The sequence below is a fragment of the Eptatretus burgeri genome, chromosome 7 (assembly GCF_056783735.1).
Source record: "Eptatretus burgeri isolate ZD-2024b chromosome 7, Ebu_testis_v1, whole genome shotgun sequence".
In the NCBI taxonomy this organism is placed as follows: Eukaryota; Metazoa; Chordata; class Myxini; order Myxiniformes; family Myxinidae; genus Eptatretus; species Eptatretus burgeri.
In genome coordinates this window covers 33,295,613-33,317,518 of record NC_140967.1, presented here as the reverse complement: position 1 = coordinate 33,317,518, position 21,906 = coordinate 33,295,613, and the positions used below count along the sequence as shown (strand labels likewise).

The 21,906-nt window shown below is 44.6% G+C and overlaps 1 protein-coding gene across 6 annotated transcripts in view; it reads right to left on the bottom strand.

Moving 5' to 3' along the window:
• Nucleotides 1-711: 711 nt before the first annotated feature.
• LOC147022983 (neuroligin-3-like) overlaps nucleotides 712-21,906 on the bottom strand; it is a 103,652-nt gene continuing 82,457 nt past the window's right edge. For all 6 annotated transcript variants that reach the window (XM_085887976.1, XM_085887977.1, XM_085887974.1 and 3 more), the window contains 5 exons: nucleotides 15,282-15,603; nucleotides 14,976-15,104; nucleotides 14,010-14,384; nucleotides 12,770-13,004; nucleotides 712-3,617 (listed from right to left, as the gene is read on the bottom strand). In XM_085887976.1, the coding sequence (XP_085744102.1) occupies nucleotides 3,159-3,617; nucleotides 12,770-13,004; nucleotides 14,010-14,384; nucleotides 14,976-15,104; nucleotides 15,282-15,603 (1,520 nt within the window). In that variant the 3' untranslated portion in view covers nucleotides 712-3,158. The remainder of the gene's footprint in view (nucleotides 3,618-12,769; nucleotides 13,005-14,009; nucleotides 14,385-14,975; nucleotides 15,105-15,281; nucleotides 15,604-21,906) is intronic.

Below are 21,906 nucleotides of genomic sequence, written 5' to 3'. Positions count from 1 at the left end.
ATGGTATCACTGCCAACCAAGTAATTTCAAACCCAACCCTCAGTCGACAAGATAATGGCCTCAATTTTCTGGGATGCCAAGGAAATGCTGCAGGTTTACCCAATCGTCTACATGCTTCACAAAACTGCAATCACAGGGCGTTATGACGCCAACCTTGTGTAAAAGATTGTGGCAAGCCATCAAGGGAAAATTCTGCAGGGTGTTGACCAAAGGTGTGCTCCTTCACATCACACCTGTGCACAAGACCTTTGTTAGGAGACCATCATTTGTGACTGTGGTTTTCAACAGCTGGATCAACAATCTATAAAACCGAGACCTGGTCCCCAGTGACTATCTGTTTCAAAACTTTAAGTCTGCCCTGTACAGCCACCGATTCGCTGATGAAAGAGAACTTGCTGAAGTAACCAGGACGTGGCTGAAGGAACAATCCGAAAACTTGGATTTTACTGGCATAGATAGTTTGACAAATAGAGCAAGCACATTGAAATTGAGGGACACTAAATTTAGAAATGAAAAACAGTTGGCATGTCTTGGACGATTGTGAGCATCTGACTTGTAGAACCTTTTGATCGCCCTTCATACAATAAGTAAACAAAGCTCACATTGCCTTGATTGCCTGAATCACTCGCATTTGAATGTCGTTCTTCATTTAGTGTGAGAAAGAGGAGCGGTAAGGAAATAATTATGAGTAGTCAAAAAAAGAGTAGGATGCGAGCTTCCAAGATATTTATTTAATGTCACCTTGTCCTAAGTCTCCATATAAAGGTGACTCCTGTAATCGCACTCATTTAAAAAGAAGACACTACAGTTCTTATATCACTTGCAGGTTTGAATGAAGAAATGATCTCAACCTTGTTCGAGTCCGCATTGGTAGTTTCTCTGCACAAAATCAGAAATATCGAATATATTCTGATAATATATCTTTGCATTTATCGTCACCATAATATGCCCAAAATAACATGGCCGTTCATTGGGAAAACTCATTACGTACTTCCATTGGACTGAAAGTGATGTAGCGCCAATTTCTCCTTGAATCCTTGAGGCACCAAATATCAATTGATCCAACGCAAATCATCTGATCGTTCAGCTTTCCAGTCATTAGTTCCCAAGCTCTCAAACCCTCGGCTGTCCACCTCTCCTCTCTCTCTAGTTCCATTCATCGCAGAGGTTCACCTTCTCAGCTTCAGTTTCTCAGGTGAACATTTTCAGTTCTCTATCTCTGCATCACAGAACACCCAATGATGCAACGTTTGCAAACTATTCCCACCATCCAAGCCATAAATACTCATGCATTCTCTCCAAGCTAAAGATTTTAGACCAATAGAACTGCCTGCTCACAACAATCTTTCCCACTTACTTCCTGACAGATTCTCCGCAGCAGGTCTCTCCGACCTGCAGCCCTCTTCCATTACGTAGCGTCTGGCATTTATGAAGCAGTTTTTCATTTCTCGACAACCAGTCATTTGTCAGACCAAAAATCTCTTGAAGGTTAATTCTCAGAAGGTGCACTAAAAGTTATGTATGTTCTTGTCTGGCATAAATCTTTGTGAATATTAAACCGGTTGCCAATATATTAAAGTATATTTCTTAGGTGGAGAAAGAGGCTAATGTTCATATAAAACAGCCAGACTTTGGTTAAAGCAAGGCCAGGATGTAGTTTTAACCCTAACTGTAAGCCAGCAGCTGTCTTCTCAAGTACAATAAGATGCTCACAAGCGATGTGATGTATACTACTCAGCTATATGCTCTTTTTTTATGCCCACCAGCTCTCTAATCACACATCCAGATTCCCCACTCTGCATTCAAACCTGCTAATTCCCACTCCCTCACTTCCAGTTTCCATCACTATTTTCAACTCCATGATGTTAGCCCTCAAATGAGATGTTCTGGGTTGCTAAATACCTGTCCAGCCCTCCCTCCTCAAATCTAAGGTCGAATAATAATCTTTGCACATGGCAAAAACTGGTGCTAATTCAGATGCTTTTCAGGAAGGAGTCATCCAAGCAATTTGGACTAATGTGTTTGCTTTCGGTGTGGACCTTTCAATGTAATGAACAAAGAAAGGAGAATTATTTAACAGATTGACAAATACGCACAAAACTGCATATAATGCACGATGTTCTGCTCACGAAGCTGAAAAGGCTCTGTTGTCGGCACCGTTGTCGTCATTGTTTTTATCTGGTACGATCAATTTTGGATAAGCAGACACAACAGAGATATAAATTAATTATGGCTTTGTTTTGCTCATTGTCCAGCCAATGTTTCAACTTTGTGCATATCCTAACAATCTCTCTCTCTCCTAAACTTTCTTCCCCAAAATGAAGTTGCAAAATGGAGAACTCTGAAAGCCCCAAATTTACAAACCCAAAAAGTCACCCCATTGAGTTCTCAATGCAGATGCAGAGTGGATACATTCTCCACTCAAAGGCAAGTGTGGTAGCTTTACTCATACTGAACTGTTTTGACAAAATAAGTTTGCTTGGCTGAATTTCCCCGTTCCTAAGAATCCCCAAACAGGAGTGGTTTCTCATTGTCCATATCGAGTTTATCTTGAAGTGCAATTTGTACAACACTTTGCTTGTTCCTGGCTCTTGCTAAGTTGCAAAGTAATGTTCATGTCCATATAACCTTGTCTCTGACTTCAATGAAGAATGTTAAAATCTAGGTTGTGTTAGGAATGGCAATTGAGAATGTATCTTACTAAATGAATAATCTAAGAAACAAACTGCCATATTGAGGGAGACTAACATCACAAAAAAGGTACCATATGTTTTATACTTTTGCTGATTGTACAAGTAACCGAGTAAGCCTGATAAAAACTTATTGCTTTGCCTTACAAAGGGGCAGAAGTTGTGGATGCTGATTCCACCTCTGGGTATTTTGGGCCTACACTTGTCTGTGGTTGCTGGGTGTGTTTGGGACCTGTTGCTGCAGCACCTAATGAGGGATGCCTGACTGTGAATATGTTTCCCTGATTGTGGCACAATGAGTGTGGGGATGGTAGGAGGGAGATTGGGGAGGAGGGGAGTGGTGAAGTGAGGGGTGAGGGTGATGGAGTGACATCGGTAAGTGACAGCCCTTTACAGACAAGCTAAACTGTAATGCTCTGCAGTAATCATCCAACTGTTTGCTGCCCGATGCCCCTCCAATCTGTTCTGTCAAACACATGTTGTCGAGTGGCCAGGTGCAGGCCCAGCAGTATATGCTTGGTAGACTGAGGCTAGATCAAATGCTTCAAGGCTAGCAGGCCCTCCACCCTCCATTCCATCCCGTCGTAAAGCCAAGGCATAGTCCAGTGGGCAAGGTGGTCTTGGAGGCTGGAATCGAAGAGGTGAAGTAACTTTTCCACCCAAGAGGCCTTGTCTACGCCGGTCACGGCGGTGATAAAGTGCGGCGAAAGCTATGACGTTGAGAAGTAGGAGAGAGGAGCCAACCGCAATAGTGACACTCAGTTCTGTGGAGTAATCATGGAGCAACGGAGCTTCTGCTGGGGAAAGAGCTGAAGAGGCAGGTGGTGGATGGCGCTCACCTCGTCGAGTCAATGGGGTTGGACGAGTTGCTGCTAATGGACGATTGTTGCGACGCTGTGTGTGTTGCATGCCATCAGATGGTGGAATCTAGCAGGATCAACGAGGGGGAGAGAAGACAGAGATAAAAAGGAAGAAATCTCTCCAAATAATTAACAAAAACAATAATAACAACAGCACCAGCACCACAAATAGAAACAATAACCCCTAATGGGCCCGAGCTTTGGTTAAACACTTGGTGATTTGCCCTGTGAACTGCCATTGATGGAACATCTCTTATAGTTAATCCACATTATTTCCAAAGGTAATGAGATAAGTTGAATAATGAATTCTGACATTTCAACAATAATTTCACATTCTCGATTTAACGTTGCGTATTCATGGGAATTAAATTTAGATTAGTTTCATACTCCTTATGGTAATACAAATTACAATGGCTGAAAGGGCCTTTAATTAACATGTGCTTCATACAAAGAGTGGAAGAGCATGTACAAGAAATTCGATTAAAGAATAACAACAAAAAAGTTTATTTTTAAACAGAAAACCTGAAGCTGTTTAAGAATACGATTAATTATCATGACAAGATTATCAAATCAAAATGGAGTGGGGAGAGGGGGTTTGGGGGTTGGGGGAGGGTAGGGGTTGCTTTCTAATTATTTCTGTGTTTTTCTTCATCACTCTTTCTGACATCAACCACTATCACCTCTAATCCTCTAGTTCCCGGGCATTTACCCCTCCCTCATCCTCCAAGGCAATCATCACTCTGAGAACAGCACAGAATTGTCCATGGCTCTCTCAGCACATCATGCGTTTTCATTGCTTGCACATCACAAGTACACACTTTGAACCAATTTGCCACCATCAGCATCAATTTGCCACGTTTTGCATACAATGGTGATCAGTTTCAGGAACACCGAGCAGGTACTTTTGAGTGCTGTGTGATTGAAAGTTAAAAGTGTCCACACAAAGAAGGAATTACAAAAAAGTATAATATTAAATTTGACAATTTTTTGTATGCAAAGTCGAGGCTCGTGGAAGACATACAACACATAATGGGCCAGAACATTACAGAACAAGAGATACATAGCCATTACCAGGGGTGGATCTGGTGGGACCGGGGCACCCAGCGCGCACACTCCCGCAAACCCCTCCCCTCCCATCAAAGTGATCTTTTTTTCATATGTATTAAGGTGTATATAACCGAAGATGTGGTCTCGGAATGTGGGATCACCCGATATTCCTCAGATCACAGCTGATGTTGACTGCAGCGTTCACCATGGAACTGATTTGTACCGTTCAGTTTGTTCCCATGGTAGATACTTAATGATGAACTAATGACCAGAATCATCTGTCATAGGAGATTTTTCTTTTCTCTTAACCATTCATGAACTAAGAAGTGGATTTGGTATCCCAAATATCAGATAATCCAGAGTCCCAATCATTCTGTTTGATTTGAAACTCAGTCTGTGTTTTCAAGACTCAAGAACATTCTTTTTGACAGTAGGAAATTCTCCAGGGTATACAATAAGTATCAAATGTGTTGGAGGAGAAATCTTTGTTATTAGTGATTCACATCGTCGAGATGATGAAGGTAAATGTTCAGCTGATGGCAAAACTGCAGTTCTGATCAAAGGTCACTTCTGTGTCAAACCTTGTTCAATATGTCAGAGGCATTGATTTGTTTTGATCATTGTGTCATTTGTTTTATGAAATGCAATGTGTGCTTTTCATTCAATTGGATTTTTATAATGAGACAATAATTAAAATAAATGTTGAGTTTTGAGCAGAATTTTTTTTTCATTAGAGTACTTTTCAAGTGTATTAGAGCATTTTTGTCAATATTTAGAAGTCTTTCGAATTTATGACAAAAAGAAACGCCCACAAAAAAAAATGTTCTCGCTCTGCTCGGCCAAATTATATTTTTCAGTGCAGTGTAAATTTTTGCAGCCCCCTCCCGCCAACCTAAAATCATGGATCCACGCCTGATTATAGTACTGAGTCTCCACCAGTCGGTGGCATAATGGTTGGAGCATCTGCTGTGAGTCTGGGAGGTCAGCGGTTTGAACCCGAGGTGAGCCATACGAAAGACTTTAAAAATGGTACATGTTGTTTCCTTGCTTGATGCTCACAAGTTAAAAAGGATAGAACAAGGACAAACAACCATTGGTTTGCAACTGTTGTGCAGGATTGATGGGTCTAATGGCTTCCTGTGTTGAATTTACTTGTAACTGATATCACAGTGGAAAAGAAGTGGGAGAGGAGTGGGGGGGGGGGATGATGACAATGAGGATGACACACCAACAGCAAGTTATGGGGATACAACAAAGGGACACTTAGAGGCAAAATGGGGAATTGATCAAAAGGAGGGCACTGGAGATGAACAAGCTGGTGATACACAGCAAGAAAAAGAAGGCAAAACATAGGACCACTGGACCTGCAGCTTATCTAGTCCCTGTCCTAATATTGCTACCCAAATTTGGTAGCATTCTGACTGGTGGGTCTGGAGAAGATTTTTGAAGGAATTTGCATGACCACCATTTTGGCACACATCCACTTATGTAATTGGCCTGGCCTCCGCAATTTAATATCCCTACCCTGGCCTAATGTTGCAACCCAAATTTGGTAGCGTTCTGACTTCTTCTTCTTGCATATGGCAGATTGGCTGTCAGGGAGCTGTCGTTTTGTTGCGGCACGACTATGCCGCTGATGCTGTGCCCCTCTACCAGTACACTGGTACTCATTTCACAGACCTCAGAAGGATGACAGGCTGTCAACCCCACCTGGTGTTAATTCAGCAGCTAACATGGCTTAAACTCAAGACCCGAAGATCCCAAGCCAGCCACCCTAACTATTAAGCAAATATCAGGCTTCGCATTCTGACTGGTGGGTCTAGAGAAGAAGATTTTGGAAGGAATTTCTGAAATTTTCCGAAAAACTGATTAAGTCGGCCATTTTGATACACTTCTGGTCGTGTGATTGGCATGGCCTAAGCAATTTAACTTCAGCACCCCATCCTAATGTTGTAACCCAAATTTGGTAGCATTCTGACTGGTGGATCTGGAGAAGAAGATTTTTTGAAGGAATTTATGCAATTTTCCCAGAAACTGATTAAGTCGGCCATTTTGGTACACTTCTGGTCATGTGATCGGCAAGACTGCCACAATTTAACATCCCTACCCTGGCCTAATGTTTTAACCCAAATTTGGCAGCATTCTGACTGGTGGGTCTGGAGAAGAAGATTTTGGAAGGAATTTGCGCGACTGCAATTTTGACCCACTTTCGGTCAAGTGATTGGCATGGCCATCAGGACCCTGTTCAAATGTTGTAACCCAAATTTGGCAGCATTCTGACTGGTGGGTCTGGAGAAGAAGATTTTTGAAGAAATTTACTAAGTCGGCCATTTTTACCTATTTAAAGTCACGTGATCAGAACAAAGGGCGGAGGAGCTCCTTGTGAGCCAACGGCCATCCATATCTAGTGCCCAACTGTGTCTGCGGACGTCCTCCTGCAGTTGGGTTACTTCTTATTAGGAGGTTGGTGGCAGGATTTGCACTCCAGCCACCGTAAAACGCTTCATTCCGCAAAACGCAAAAACGCAAAAAAATCTGAAAACCCACTCCGTGGGAGTACCTCCTGTGCAGCTTCCCTTCGCAGGGCAGCTCACCGGATGATGGGATTGGGGCAAAGCCTTCGGGACCCCCAATCTTTGATAGGAGGGAAACCACGGGGTAACATCCCTGGGTCAGATTGCGGGAGAGTGTGTCGGAGTGGTGCTGAGGTGTCGTCCACCAGACGGCGGTCTCCTTGGGTTAACCTGAGGCGGTCCCTTCGGGTGGGTGCCTGGAATGTCCTATCCCTAAGAGAGGATGATCACCTGTCTCTGTTATCATCTGAGCTCAAGCGTTTGGACATCGGGATTGCAGCTCTCTCTGAGGTTCGGAGACCGGATTGCGGCGAGATAATGGTGGGTGGTTACACCTACTATTGGTCTGGTCGCTCTGATGGTTACCATACCCAAGGAGTTGCTGTAGCTGTGTCCAATAAGCTGACCCCAATGATAATTGAGGTAACACCGGTCAACGAGCGTATTATGAGATTAAGGATTCGTCACTCCTTAGGTGTCATTTCCCTGGTCTCTATTTATGCTCCGACTGAGGCGAGTGATCTTACCGTGAAGGACACATTCTACGCCACACTCGAGTCTGTGGTTGATCAGTGCCCCAGACGAGATACACTTCTAGTCTTGGGGGATTTCAATGCATCGACTGGAACTGATAGGGATGGTTATGAGGTGTGTGTTGGTCCCCATGGGTCAGGAACTATGAACCAGAATAGCACTAAGTTCCTTGACTTTGCAAGAAGTCATGGACTTAGGGTGGCTGGTTCATGGTTTCAGCGCCCGCAAGCTCATCGCTGGACTTGGTATTCCAACGCTGGCGGTGTGGCAAAGGAGATTGACCATGTCCTCATTGACGGTCGTTGGAGGATGATCCAGAACTGCAGGGTCTACCGGAGTGCTCAGTTCCTCAATACTGACCACAGGCTTGTTGTAGCAACTCTAAAGCTGCACCTTAAATCCTGGAGAATGGTACCATCCCAGCCTAGGCTGGATGTTGCCAAGCTCAGGGATGAGAGAGTAGCTGAGGAGTTTGCGAACAGGCTGAGTGGACACTTGGGGGTCTGGGTGCTTTGGGGGTCCTGAAGAGTTGTGGAGCACCTTCAAGACCACCGTCCTTGATGTTGCCGGTGGATGCCTTGGAGTTCACCGCAGGGCAAAGAAGAATTTTGTCTCTCAAGGGACACTGGATACCATTGACCAGAGTCGCAGGGCCAGGCTGAATGGCAGAGCTGAGCTGTTCAGGGAGCTGAGGCGTAAAACTGTACGTGCACTGAGGGTGGACAAGGAGGCCTATGTGCGAGGAATCTGTGAGGGGGTAGAGCATCACCTGTGGACAGGTGATTCTCGTCCCGCTTACAGGGGAATTCGCGCATTACGTTCATCCAAGCCCATCCCTCGGAGCACTGCAGTTCGAGCAGAGAGTGGTAGGCTCTTGACAGAGGAGTCTGAAGTGAAGGCCCGCTGGGCCGGTTACTTTGAGCGGTTGTACCAGGCTGATCCCCCAACTGTCGAGTTGGACGTCAAGGGTGTTACAATCCCTGTTGCTGACCCTCGAATCAACTGTGGTCCACCATCGCTTGTGGAAACACGGGCTGCGGTGAACCAGTTGAAACGGGGCAAAGCTCCAGGGATCTGTGGCATCCATGCCGAACTTCTCAAGGCTGGTGGAAATGCTGCACTCGTGTCGTTGCATGCAGTTTTGTGCTCTGCCTGGAACACAGGCATCATCCCAACTGACTGGAAGAGGGGCCTTGTTGTCCCTCTCTGGAAAGGGAAGGGTGATCGCCAAGACTGCAACAACTACCGAGGGGTGACGCTGCTCTCAGTGCCGGGCAAGGTCTTTGCTCGGATAATTCTTGATAGGGTTCGCCACCATCTGCTTGAGCACCAGCATCCAGAGCAGTCAGGCTTTACACCAAAGAGGTCAACGATTGACCGTATCCTTGCTCTTCGTGTCCTCACCGAACGCAGACGAGAGTTTCGGCAGGGGCTGCTTGCAGCCTATGTTGATCTCTGTAAAGCGTTCGATTCAGTGAATCGGGATGTCCTCTGGAGGATTCTTGGTCTTCGTGGGGTGCCACCAAAACTGATCGATCTGATGTCTGAACTCTACTCTGGTACTGAGAGTGCTGTGAAGTGTGGTGGTACCATCTCTGACTTATTTCCAGTTGTTACTGGAGTTCGTCAGGGATGTGTACTGGCCCCCACACTTTTCAGCACTTGTATGGACTGGATTTTTGGGAGGATGTCGGAGAGATCAAGTTGCGGTGCATCGTTTGGCAATGTCAAGATCTCGGACCTTGATTTTGCAGATGATGCAGTCATCTTTGCGGAGACTTTAGACATCCTCTTGGGGGCCCTCGAGGTGCTGAATGAGGAGTCGGAGCCGTTGGGATTACGGATTTCTTGGGTCAAAACAAAGATCCAGGCTTTCGGTGACATCTTGGATGCTGCTGTCCTGTCTGTGTCTGTTTGTGGTGAGGATGTTGAGGTCGTGGATAGATTCACTTACCTTGGCAGTGATATTCATGTCTCCGCAGGTTGTGAGCCGGAGGTCAATAAACGTCTGGGTCGGGCCTGGGGAGTCATGGATTCACTGGATCATGGGGTGTGGCGCTGCCGGTACCTGTGCGGGAGGACGAAAGTCCGAGTCTTCAGGTCCTTGGTACTTCCAGTCTTGCTCTATGGGTGCGAGACTTGGACTTTGACCAAGGATCTGAGACGGAGACTTAATTCCTTTGGTACCAGGTCTCTTCGGAGAATCCTTGGCTATCGCTGGTCGGATTTTGTGTCCAACGAGCGGTTGCTGAGAGAGACTCGGATGAGATTTGTTACCTGCATAGTCCGTGAGCGTCAGCTGCGGCTGTATGGACATGTGGCTCGTTTTCCTGATGCTGATCCTGCTCACCAGATTCTCTCAGCGAGGGAGTCTCATGAGTGGAGGAGGCCAGTGGGCCGACCACGTGCCTCATGGTTGCAGCAGGTTGACCATCATCTCAAGGAGATGGGGATGGGCCTGGCATCTGCCTGGGGGATGGCCAGACGGAGGCCCCTGGAGTACCGGCGGAAAGTGGATGCAGCGACGCGCTGTTCTGGCACATGCTCCCATACCTGACCTGATCAGAACGAGCTTTGCAATCCCCGCTACCAGTCAGGAGCAGAACACTGCCGCCAAATTTCAGCCGGATCGGCCCAGCAGTTGGCTAGAGAAGTCATAATAGAAGGACGGACAGACACACAGACAGACAGACGGAGAGATGGATGGACAGTGCACGATGACAATACCTTATCTGGAATTCCAATTTCAGATAAGCTAAAAAAAATTATGGATGAAATGGAAACTGAACAGAAAAACAAAAAGAGGAGATGGAGAGGAGGGAAACACAATTTGAGTGACTGAACGTCTTCAAAAGGTTTGTTAAGGAAGTAGATGGGAGGGTTTGCTAGATGGTCCTTTTGGAGTGACAGAGTTAGAGTGAGATTTGTCAGCATTGATAGAAATATCCCAAGTGTTGGACTAGGTCCTGATTCTATTAAGGTCTGCAGAGAGGGAAGAAGCTGCTACTTGCTTATTTGAAGGACAAGAGATGCTCTGGCAGAGGGTGGTCATCAGCAAAGATATGAGCATTATTTTATAGAGAATCAGAAAGATCATTGATGAAGATGAGGAACAGGACTAGGCTCAACACACTGCCTTCAAGCACTCCAGCCTCGACAGGGAGAGGTAATGAGAGGATCCAGTTGAGAGATATGTGCTGACTATAAGAATGGAGGAAGTCAGTAAGCCATGAGATGAGGTGTCCTTGTATGCCATTGGCAGAGAGTTTTGAGAGGAAGGCATGATGCAAGACTGTCAAATGCTCGAGATATGTCTAAAGAGCTGGCCCTGATCTCATGTCTGAGATTGAGAGCCTCCATCCATTTTGGCAGAGTAGAAGCAGCATGTCCAGGATAGAGTGACTGGATATGAATCTGAAGTGATGGTTTGAGATAAAGAAGCATTTGATGTCAACTGTGATGATGGATTCCATGACTTTGCTTACAATTGGAAGTAAGCGAAGAGGCATGTACTTAAAGAGGATGTGTTTTCACACCACGTTTGTGTAGTGGAATGATGCTGGCTGACTTCCAAGTGCACAGAAGCTGACCTACATCCAATTATAGGGTGACCAGAGCAGAAAGAGGATGTGCAAGAGTGGCAGAGCATATTTTTAGGACTCCTGCACTGATGCTGTGCAGGCCTGTTGCAGAATTGGAGTTGGGGGTCATCGGAAACTTCTCCACCTCGGATTATATCTTTCAAAATTATTTGTTATTCCACCCCCTTTGTTATCTCACATATTGGTTTGCCGCACATGTAGAAAACAGAATTATGAGTAATGGTTCTCAACACTGGATAAACAAATTCCCTCAAAAACAATAAATCCACAATCATTACTCTGCATTATATAAACAAAAATCCAGGTCACATTTGGACCAGACTTCTAATAGGCAGCAATTAGAATGTTTCTAGATTGACTTTGAGCTACCTGTTCCAGGATCTATTTTTGACAAAACTGATGCAAACACCTATCCTTGGCGTTATCTGTATTGTGGGGTAATGGTGGGAACTCAGTCATTTTCCAGCCCGAATCAACCACTTCCTAGGTCAACAACTTTCTGATTCAGAACACCTGTCACCATGATTTGATCATCTTTTGTCCTTCAAAAGACTGAACAAAAGTGGTTTAGGCATTACAGTAAAACCTCGATTTAACGGACTATAGGGGGAAGTAGTGTCCGCTAATGCCGAAGTCCATTAAATTGAATGGTTATTGTCGTATATTGTAATAAATGCCCTACTGTGCATAACGGACGTTATTAAACAGTTATACAGTACATTTATGCAATAAAAACACTCAAATAAGAAATAAACGGAAAAAGACAAGCATGAAATTAAGAAATACTTCACTGAATTCACAATTTGTGGTTGATTGAAGAGGGGTTTGCCATGATCGATAGTGGTGACTTGAAATACTTTCATTCTGAATCTGAGCTAAGAGGCTGAGGAGGTGAATGCTCCCATGACCTCTCAGGAGAAGGTTGAGGTGAAGGTGAATCAACACTTTCAGAGTGTGGGCAACTGATATACTGACACACCAGACTCTAACTTTGCAATTAACTCAAATTTCTGCACGACGCCAAGATACACATGCTTTCACTTAGCACCACTGTCCTTAGAAGCCATGACAAATCACTTGTACAACTTTATTCACAAATAAAACAAAAAGAAACACCTAAAGTTAAATACTGAACTATGCATGATCTGACTCGGAAGACGGTTGGTAACGAAGTGGGCCACAGCATCCAAAAGACGCCTGATGCACATCCCTCAGCGCGCTCCATCAGTCAGTATACTCACAAAGGACTGTCCAGCATTCACTGTTTCCAGAAAATTTGTTTGTGGTAGTATCTAAAATCCGTTAAAATGAGGTTATACTGTTGTTGTATCCAAACAACAAATATAATCCTCTTTAAAATCCACTATTTCTTGTAAGAAGATGACTGAAATATTCAGGCACATGCAAATATACATACATAGGCGTACACATTATCGGTAAATGCCCGGCCAGACACAGCTTACCTTGGTTGTGGTACTTGTGTGCTGGAACATGTCATGTGGGTTGTGCAACTGTGGCACCAAATGCAGCCAGAAGGCAACGCGTGTTGCACGGTACTGCTCTCGTAAGCGTGGTTTCAATCCTACGTGCAAGTATCGTCGTTCCCGAGGGGTGTATTTGGCCCAGGCTGTTTCGTCGAAGCGTCCGCTGCGGCCTATGCTCAGACCAGCATTTGGAGAGAGTGGTCGATTTGGATCCCTGTTGGATGGGCAATGTAATGAATGATAATTTGGATGATGGATTCTTTTTACTGTCCTCATTACTTAATTAATATTTAACTTTCAAAGAGCTGGAAAAAAAAAATAAGGAAGGAAATTCATTGAGAGAAAAATTGTAAGGAAGAATTATGGAGATCAATAATATTCGACTAGTGATACATATTAACCTTGATTTAATTGTGAATCCAGAATAAGGCCCAGTGGTGGCATCATTACTGATGGTGCTGCTGATGCAGTACCTCCCTGCACAGAAGGGCAATCATTTGGATTTTGGCCAGTACTCCAGCGATAACCTGCCTACGCTTTGCGAAATACATAGTGGGATTTTTAAGCCTGGTGTTGGCTTAGTGGTTAGGGTGGTGGCTTGGGATCCCAGGGTCCTGAGTTCAAGCCCCGTTGGCTGCTGAATTAACACCAGGGGGTTGACTCAGCCTGTCATCCTTCCGAGGTCGGCGAAATGAGTGCCAGTGTACTGGTCCCGGTGTATGCCCCGGTTAGAATAGGTGTACCATATCCCTGTGTGTCGTAAGAGGCGACCAGGGTTGGCGTCAGGAAGGGCATCCGGCCATAAAACATTGCCTCAAGAAAAAGCCAAACCCCTGCACAGCAGGAAAAAATGGCTGTAAAAACGGTCATTTATAGTGGGATTTTTAATGTCCACCAGAAATGCATGTAAAACGGTCCCTCTCTTAATGCCCTATCCAATCAACAACCCACTCTTTGATGCAATACATGCGTTTTCAAAACACTAGTCTTAATCTGACAGCTTGCAGTGGCTTTAAGAATCGACTAAAACAGACTAATTGAGTCGAGAATAAGCCTACACTAGACAGTTCAAAGTCAAATGTGCTACCTCTGCATCATCCTGCTGGACATGATGAAGAATGTTAAGCAAAAGCAATAATCATGATGAAAGAGGAAGAAAAAATATTTGATGAAAATTGAATGTGAAAACAATGCATTGAGGCAACCGTGAAGTGCTGACCCAGTTTTGGCAAAGTTTGTCCAGTAGGCAATGAGTGCTGCACTTAGTGCAGCATCTGCACGAGAAAAGTTGCATGGAAGAGATGCCGTGGCTTTCGGAGATCCAGCTGGAGCCTGAGGTCCTGCACCGAGGGCTTCTACTAGTGGGACTCCAAACACATACAATAGCTCCAGTCCCAGAGTATTTCCTCGTACTCCTGCAGATAAGGTGCATTCATGCTGGAATGTGTAAAAGTAGGTAGGAGAGCCATAGCGAGCGTGCAGGTCGGCTGTGGCTACTGCTGGGACCAGCCATTGGTGGTCAGTGAAGAGAGCAGCCAAACCTCGTCGACGGGCAGCCTCACTGTCGCGATTTGCCCAATCAGTGTACATAAATCTGGAGAAACGGTGGGGCATAAGGGGACAGTTGATCAAAATGCATACGGTGCTTTTTTCGAGAGATGTTGCGGGTTCTTTCATATTCACCACCTAAATGCAAATGGGAGAGCCAGATTTACTTACTCTTTCAAAATTACAAAGTTTAATCCAAGATGCAATCCGCCTGCATCGGATCAGAAGTTTTTGGTAAAGTTTTATCCCTGCTGGAGACCATACCCGGCCAAGACAGCTCAATAGCGAGCATACTCTTCACGGAGTTATCTTGCCACCCCATGAAATGAAAAAGCAAGTTCCATTCTTACCCACAGTGAGAAAGAATTAGTCACCAACCGATAATTAGAGTAAGTTTTAGCCAAAAGCTGCTGCAGCATGACAACCTCTCAACAATTGATGTGTAATATTATAAAAAGTGAAAAGCAATGGTTTTCTATTAATAGCTTATAAAGTTTGAATTGTTTTTGTCCGCAAACCAACAAAACAGCTAGCTTGTGTTGTAGTGTCCTGTGTATATATATATATATATATATATATATATATATATATATATATATATATATATATATATATATATATATATATATATATTTACCTCACTGTTGCTCGTAGTTCATCCCGTCCCTCAGGGTAGCCATACATGCTGTCGACAAAAGCAGAGATAGCCCGATCGAAGGAGGCAGCAGTCAGCTCTCCAGCCTCACCGACCACTGCCTCAGCAAACCTGTGGTACCACCACTCTGGTTTGGTGTTTGAGCATGACCTAAGTTCTAATGATGATCAGACAACATTTGGATTTTTCTTGATCAACGTGAAATACTGCTTCTGAGAAAGTTTATCATATCTGAATGAAAATAAAGATGTACAGACAAGGAAAGAATGAGATATGGAGTATGTTTACCTGAGACCTTCGGTCTGTGCTAGTCCTGTCATTACATCATAGTTGAGAAACTCGCCCTGCTCCATGAGTGCCCGTGGATCATCCGAAACTACATCCCCATCGATGACTGGACCGAATGCCGCATGGTACGGTGCTGGCCACACAGCAGCCTCAGCCAGCTGGCGTGCAGGTCTTGAGCGGAGACAGCCCACAAGCGCAGCTGTGTCGAGGAGATTGCAGTCAAGGCGCTCGGCAAGCCGCCGTGCATACTTGGCTGGCTGATAGCTGATTGCCCAGCTGGCCAATGCTGTTCCACTCTGCAGGATAGCACGTTGAAACAACCCTGTGGGCCAAACGAAAAGTGGAGAATCGGGTTGGGAAATCATTGGGAGGATAATTGGATGAGTAGTTGGTTGTCTGGATGATTTAGTCAATTGATGATTGGTTGTAGAATCTGTAGAATGTGTGATTCAGTGTGTACGTGTGTATAATTCGTTGTGGGTGCTTGCCAAAAGGTTGTGCTGATGATCTGGTGAGGTATTATATAATTGCTCGGGGTAGCATAATCATCCACAGTCATGAGGTAAGAATATCTGCACAATATACAAAATGAGATACTTAAAATCCTCAACGACATTCACAGGGCACTTGTGATGATGACCAGGATATCTCATGACACAACCATGGGAATAATATATATATACATAAAAAATTAATAATCTAAAATATCTATAATAATAAATGTCAGTGTGTGTGTGCATCTCCTCCCTAACTCCAAAACCATGAAACCTCGTGGCCCGGAACTTTGCATGCATAATAAGGGAACTCCAAGGGAGTGCATGAATGAAAACTGGGTATCTGGATAAATTTAAATACCACCTTTGAAGATAATTAATGGGGTGCTCATCATGAAAAAACAAAAACAGGCTTCTCCTTTGTCAGCCTGCTCTCCCTCGCTTAGGTCTTAAGCCGGTAAAGCCGCAATTTGTTTTGGCCTGCTCAAAAATGCCTTGCCTTGGGAACCACAATGTACTCTCATGGAAAGTATATAATCAAAATCTGTCTTTGGATTCGAGGATTGGATCATGTGCACTTAAGTATCAAAATCTGGAGTGAAATCTGAAAATTTAAAGAAATTAACGATTTTTAGAACTAAGCATATTTACATATTTACTTTAAGCAAGCAAGGCTGTGATCCCTCCTTCTCCATATTTACACAAGAAAATGTGAAATTGCAAAAGCATTAAAATTTACTTTTTTACGACTGATTGGAGAATTATATTGAGTGAAGAAAAGATTAAGAAAGGTTCCGAAAGTGTAACTTAATTGAGTGCAATGAAAATAATTAACCAGTGGGATCATCACGGAGGCAAAATAAATTGAATTGGAGATTAAATTAAACGAACAATTAACGTAACAGGAGGATGAGAATGAGTAAAGCAAGAGAACAAGTGAACTATGAGTTCAAGAGAGAATTGGAAAAATATTGCAATAACATTTTAATTAATTCAGTCTGAAAAATTTCCACTCAGTTATTGGGGTGTCATTCTCCCTCCAACCCCCCTCCTCACTCTCTCTCTACTCTACCCCTCTCCCTCTCTCTCTACCCTACCCTTCTTTCTCTCTCTACTCTACCCCTCTCTCTCTTCCCCCCTCTCTCTCTACTCTACCCCTCTCTCTACTCTAACCCTCTTTCTCTCTCTACTGTACCCCTCTTTCTCTCTCTACTCTACCCCTCTCTCTACTCTACCCCTCTCTCTCTCTCTACTCTACCCCTCTTTCTCTCTCTCTCAACTCTACCCCTCTCTACTCTACCCTCTCTCTCTTTACTCTACCCCTCTTTCTCTCTCTCTCAACTCTACCCCTCTCTACTCTACCCTCTCTCTCTTTACTCTACCCCTCTCTCTACACTACCCCTCTCTCTACTCTACCCTCTCTCTCTTTACTCTACCCCTCTCTCTACTCTACCACTCTCTGTCTCTCTCTCCACTCTACTCTTTTCTCTCTCTCTCTCTCTCTCTCTCTCTCTCTCTCTCTCTCTCTCTCTCTCTCTCTCTCTCTCTCTCTCTCTCTCTCTCTCTCTCTCTCTCTCTCTCTCTCTCTCTCTCTCTCTCTCTCTCTCTCTCTCTACCCCTCTCTCTCTCTACTCTACCCTCTCTCTCTCTCTTTACTCTACCCCTCTCTCTCTCTACACTACCCCTCTCTCTTTACTCTACCCCTCTCTCTACTCTACCCCTCTCTCTACTCTACCACCCTCTCTCTCTCTCTCTACTCTACTCTTTTTCTCTCTCTCTCTCCACTCTACCCCTTTCTCTCTCTCTCTCCACTCTACCCCTTTCTCTCTCTCTCTCTCTCTCTCTCTCTCTCTCTCTCTCTCTCTCTCTCTCTCTCTCTCTCTCTCTCTCTCTCTCTCTCTCTCTCTCTCTCTCTCTCCTCTACCCCTCTCTCTCTCTACTCCACCCTCTCTCTCTACTCTACCCCTCTCTCTACTCTACCCCTCTCTCTACTCTACCCCTCTCTCTCTCGCTCTACTCTACCCCTCTCTCTCTCTCTCTCTCTCTCTCTCTCTCTCTCTCTCTCTCTCTCTCTCTCTCTCTCTCTCTCTCTCTCTCTCTCTCTATATACTCTACCCCTCTCTCTCTCTACTCTACCCCTCTCTCTCCTCAACTCTACCCCTCTTTCTCTACTCTACCACTCTCTGTCTCTCTCTCCACTCTACCCCTTTCTCTCTCTCTCTCTCCACTCTACCCCTCTCTCTACTCTACCCCTCTCTCTGCTCTCCCCCTCTCTCTCTCTCCACCCCTCTCTCTACTCTACCCCTATCTCTCTCTCCACCCTACCCCTCTCTCTACTCTACCCCCTCTCTCTCCCCCTACTCTACCTCCCCTCTCTCTCTACCCCCTACTCTACCTCCCCTCTCTCTCTACCCCCTCTCTCTCCCTCTACTCTACCCCTCATTCACTAACTTGCTGCCTCTCTCTCCCACCCTCCCTCTCTCCCCCTTCTCTTAGTATTCCCATCAGCGAAGCAAGGGGTATCTTTGCGGGAAGAAGGAGAAGGGTAGAAGTTGGAGGAGGGAGGGAAAGTGTGGAGGTGGGAGGAGGGAAGAGAATGGGTGGAGGTGGGAATCCAGGGTCAGGGGGGTGTGGTGGGAAGAGGCAGGGGAAGGGGTGGGAGGTGGAATTGGAAGGGGTAGGAGGAGGGAGGGGAATGGGTGGCAAGAAGGAGAAGGGTGGAAGTGGGAGGAGGGAGGGAAAGTGTGGAGGTGGGAGGAGGGAAGAGAATGGGTGGGGTGGGAGTCCAGGATCAGGGGGTGTGGTGGGAAGAGGCAGGGGAAGGGGTGGGAGGAGGAATTGGAAGGGGTAGGAGGAGGGAGGGTAATGGGTGGCAGGAGGGAGGGTAATTGGTGGCAGGAGGGAGGGTGGGGATGGGAGAAGGGACATGGTGTTGCCAGGCAATGCTGGGTACCTTTGCTAATGTAGATATATATATATATATATATATATATATATATATATATATATATATATATATATATATATATATATATATATCTTCTTCTTCATATTTCGGCTGCTCCCGTTAGGGGTCGCCACAGCGGATCATCCGTTATGATCCACATACTGATTTAGCAAAGGTTTTACGCCGGATGCCTTTCCTGAGGCAACTCTGGTCGCCTCTTACGACACATGGATAACGATTGGGTTTCACCATGATTCCAGGCTGCCCTACACCCTCTCATAGCGTGGCACAGCACAGAGCTCCCGTCCTCAAGCGATCCTCCAACCCAAGCCTCCGAGTAGCCGGATTACAGGCGCACGCCACTACGCCCGGTTATATATATATATATATATATATATATATATATATATATATATATATATATATATATATATATATATATATATATATATATATATATATATATATATATATATATATATATATATATATATATATATAGATAGTCATGGGTCTAGCGGTTGGATTAATCCCCCGCACCTAATTGTGGTGAATGGCAGTTAACACCAGCCAGCTCGGATAGCCGAGTAGTTTTCCTTAGGAGGCGGACACGTTGATCCTCAGAGATTATAACACACGCAGGAGGGGAAGGGTGCGGCACTGGCGGAGCGACAGAGAAACATATGGATGCACGGGGGGGGGGGGGGGGGTTATACTTAAACGCCAAGACAAATACACTGACACAGTAACTGAAAATAAATGCGAAATTTAATGAAAATATAAATATTTACAAGGGTAACAAGTGGTGCCAGGCACAACAAATCCCACCCATTTAAGGCATAAATTTATTTTGGGGATCAAATTTAAATTTGATACATCCTTAACCTGAATGTTGGTTATAAGGAATAGAATAAGTAATATTTTAGTATTAGTTTGAAGTCAATTAAACCATTTTTGACGAAGTTATGACCGTAAAATGATTTTGACCTTTCAAGGCCACGCTGACCTTGACCTTTGACCTAATTGGACCCAAAAGTTAATGGGGTCATCCGAGGTTCATTACCCACCTGTGGATACAATTTGACAGTGTTTGAGCCAGCCGTTTTCCCGTAAAGTTGTATTTTTGTAACCATGTTTTAGTTTTAATGGAAATTTGAAATTTTGACTGATGACCATGACCCCCAAAATTTTGGACCCAACCGATCTTCACAAATATGCATATTTCACTACAGTAATGGATAGGATTATAAGTGAGAAATAGAATAAGGTTCACCATAAGCTTAGTTTGAAGTAAATCAGACCATTTTTGACGAAGTTATGAGCGAAAAACGATTTTGATCTTTTCGTGACCTCGGCCTTGACCTTGACCTTTGATCCAATTGGACCCAGAAGTTAATGGGGTCGTCCAAGGTTCATTGCCCACCTGTGGATTAAAATTGATAGTGTTTGCTAAAGCCGTTTTGCCGTAAAGTTGCTAAAAGACAGACAGACAAACAAACAAGCAGTCATAGACTGGTACTTACGAAATTGTCAACTTGACCTCTGACCTTGTCTAATAAAAGCTTTCTCTAGAGAAGGTAGCGACACAAACCAGAAGTTTCAATGATGATTCTGTACCAAACCATCAAAAAATCGTAATGTCGATCGAAGCAAAAATCTCCATTTCTCCACGCAATTATTTAATATTATTTTATCAAAGTCACAAAACCGTAATATTCGGCCATCCACCAACAATCTTTACATAATCTGACGGCTTAGCGAGTCAGGCATGCGACGATAACCTTTATTAGGATAAAAAAATGACTTTTAAACACCATCTATATCGAAAACACCATCAGCACGCACACGGAAAACCTTTACGTGATCAACGACGCCTCTGCTCGAGCGCGCTGCACCACGTGACGAGCTGTGATGCGGCGAGTGAAATATTTTTTATACAATCTTAAAACGTCTCCAAAACATCCGATTTTTACCAGAATTTCGACAACCGAGTTTAAAGCGTCCTAAGCCATCGTAAAAACCGAAGACAAAATTAAAATCGAAGTTAAAACGAACTCGTAACGTCGACCAAAGCAAAAATACTTCATTTCTTCACATGAATTTACGGAATTATGTTTGACCTCACTGTGACCTTGACCTTTGACAGATTTTGACCAAAATCTAATCAGCGCTAGCCATCACCCTCCTGAATCACCTGGTGTAATTGACATTGGTAGCTTCTTCCATTCTCGAGTTACCGCGGATTAACGTAACGTAAAGGTCACCCTCGACGACCCCCCCAACTCGAAAGGACGCCGGGGCGAGCGCGATGACGTCAGCGCGCACACGCAAAACCTTTACGTGACTCAACGACGCGTCTGCTCGAGCGCGTTGCGCCACGTGACGCGACGGGTGAAATATTTTTATACAATCTTAAAACGTCTCCAAAACTTCCGATTTTTAGCAGAATTTCGACAACCGAGTGTTCGGCATCCTAAGCGATCGCAAAAACCGAAGACAAAATTAAAATCGAAGTTAAAACGAACTCGTAACGTTGACCGAAGCAAAAATACTCCTTTTCTCCACAGGAATTTACGGAATTATGTTTGACCTCACTGTGACCTTGACCTGTGACCGATTTTGACCAAAATCTAATCAGCGCGAGCCATCACCTCCTGAATCACGTGGTGTAATTTGACATTGGTAGCTTCTTCCGTTCTCGAGTTATCGTGCCTACAAACAAACACACAAACACACAAACACACAGAGGACGGAAGTCAGAAATATACTTACGAACTCTTTATATTTCGTAAGTATCTCTCTGGAAAAAAAACTCCGACTCTCTGGAAAATCCTCTATTTCTCTTTGCCGACGACTCCACCCTCTGCCGTACCATCTGTCATCCCTCAGATCGGCAAGCAGCAGCTTCTTCGCTCACTGCAGATCTGGATAAAATCACAAACTGGTCCAACACATGGAACATGTCTTTCAATCCAGACAAATCTCACACTCTCACTATGTCTCTTCGAAAGGACCGTTTAGAAAACCCCCCCATCCACTTTCTCAACAATCCTCTGGAAGAAGTCTTTTCTTTCAAGCTTCTGGGTCTCACTATCTGCCATGACCTTTCCTGTGAAAGTCACATTTCAAACCTCGCCTCAAAAGCCAGTCGCCGACTGGGAATCCTCCGTCGTGCAAAGCCCTT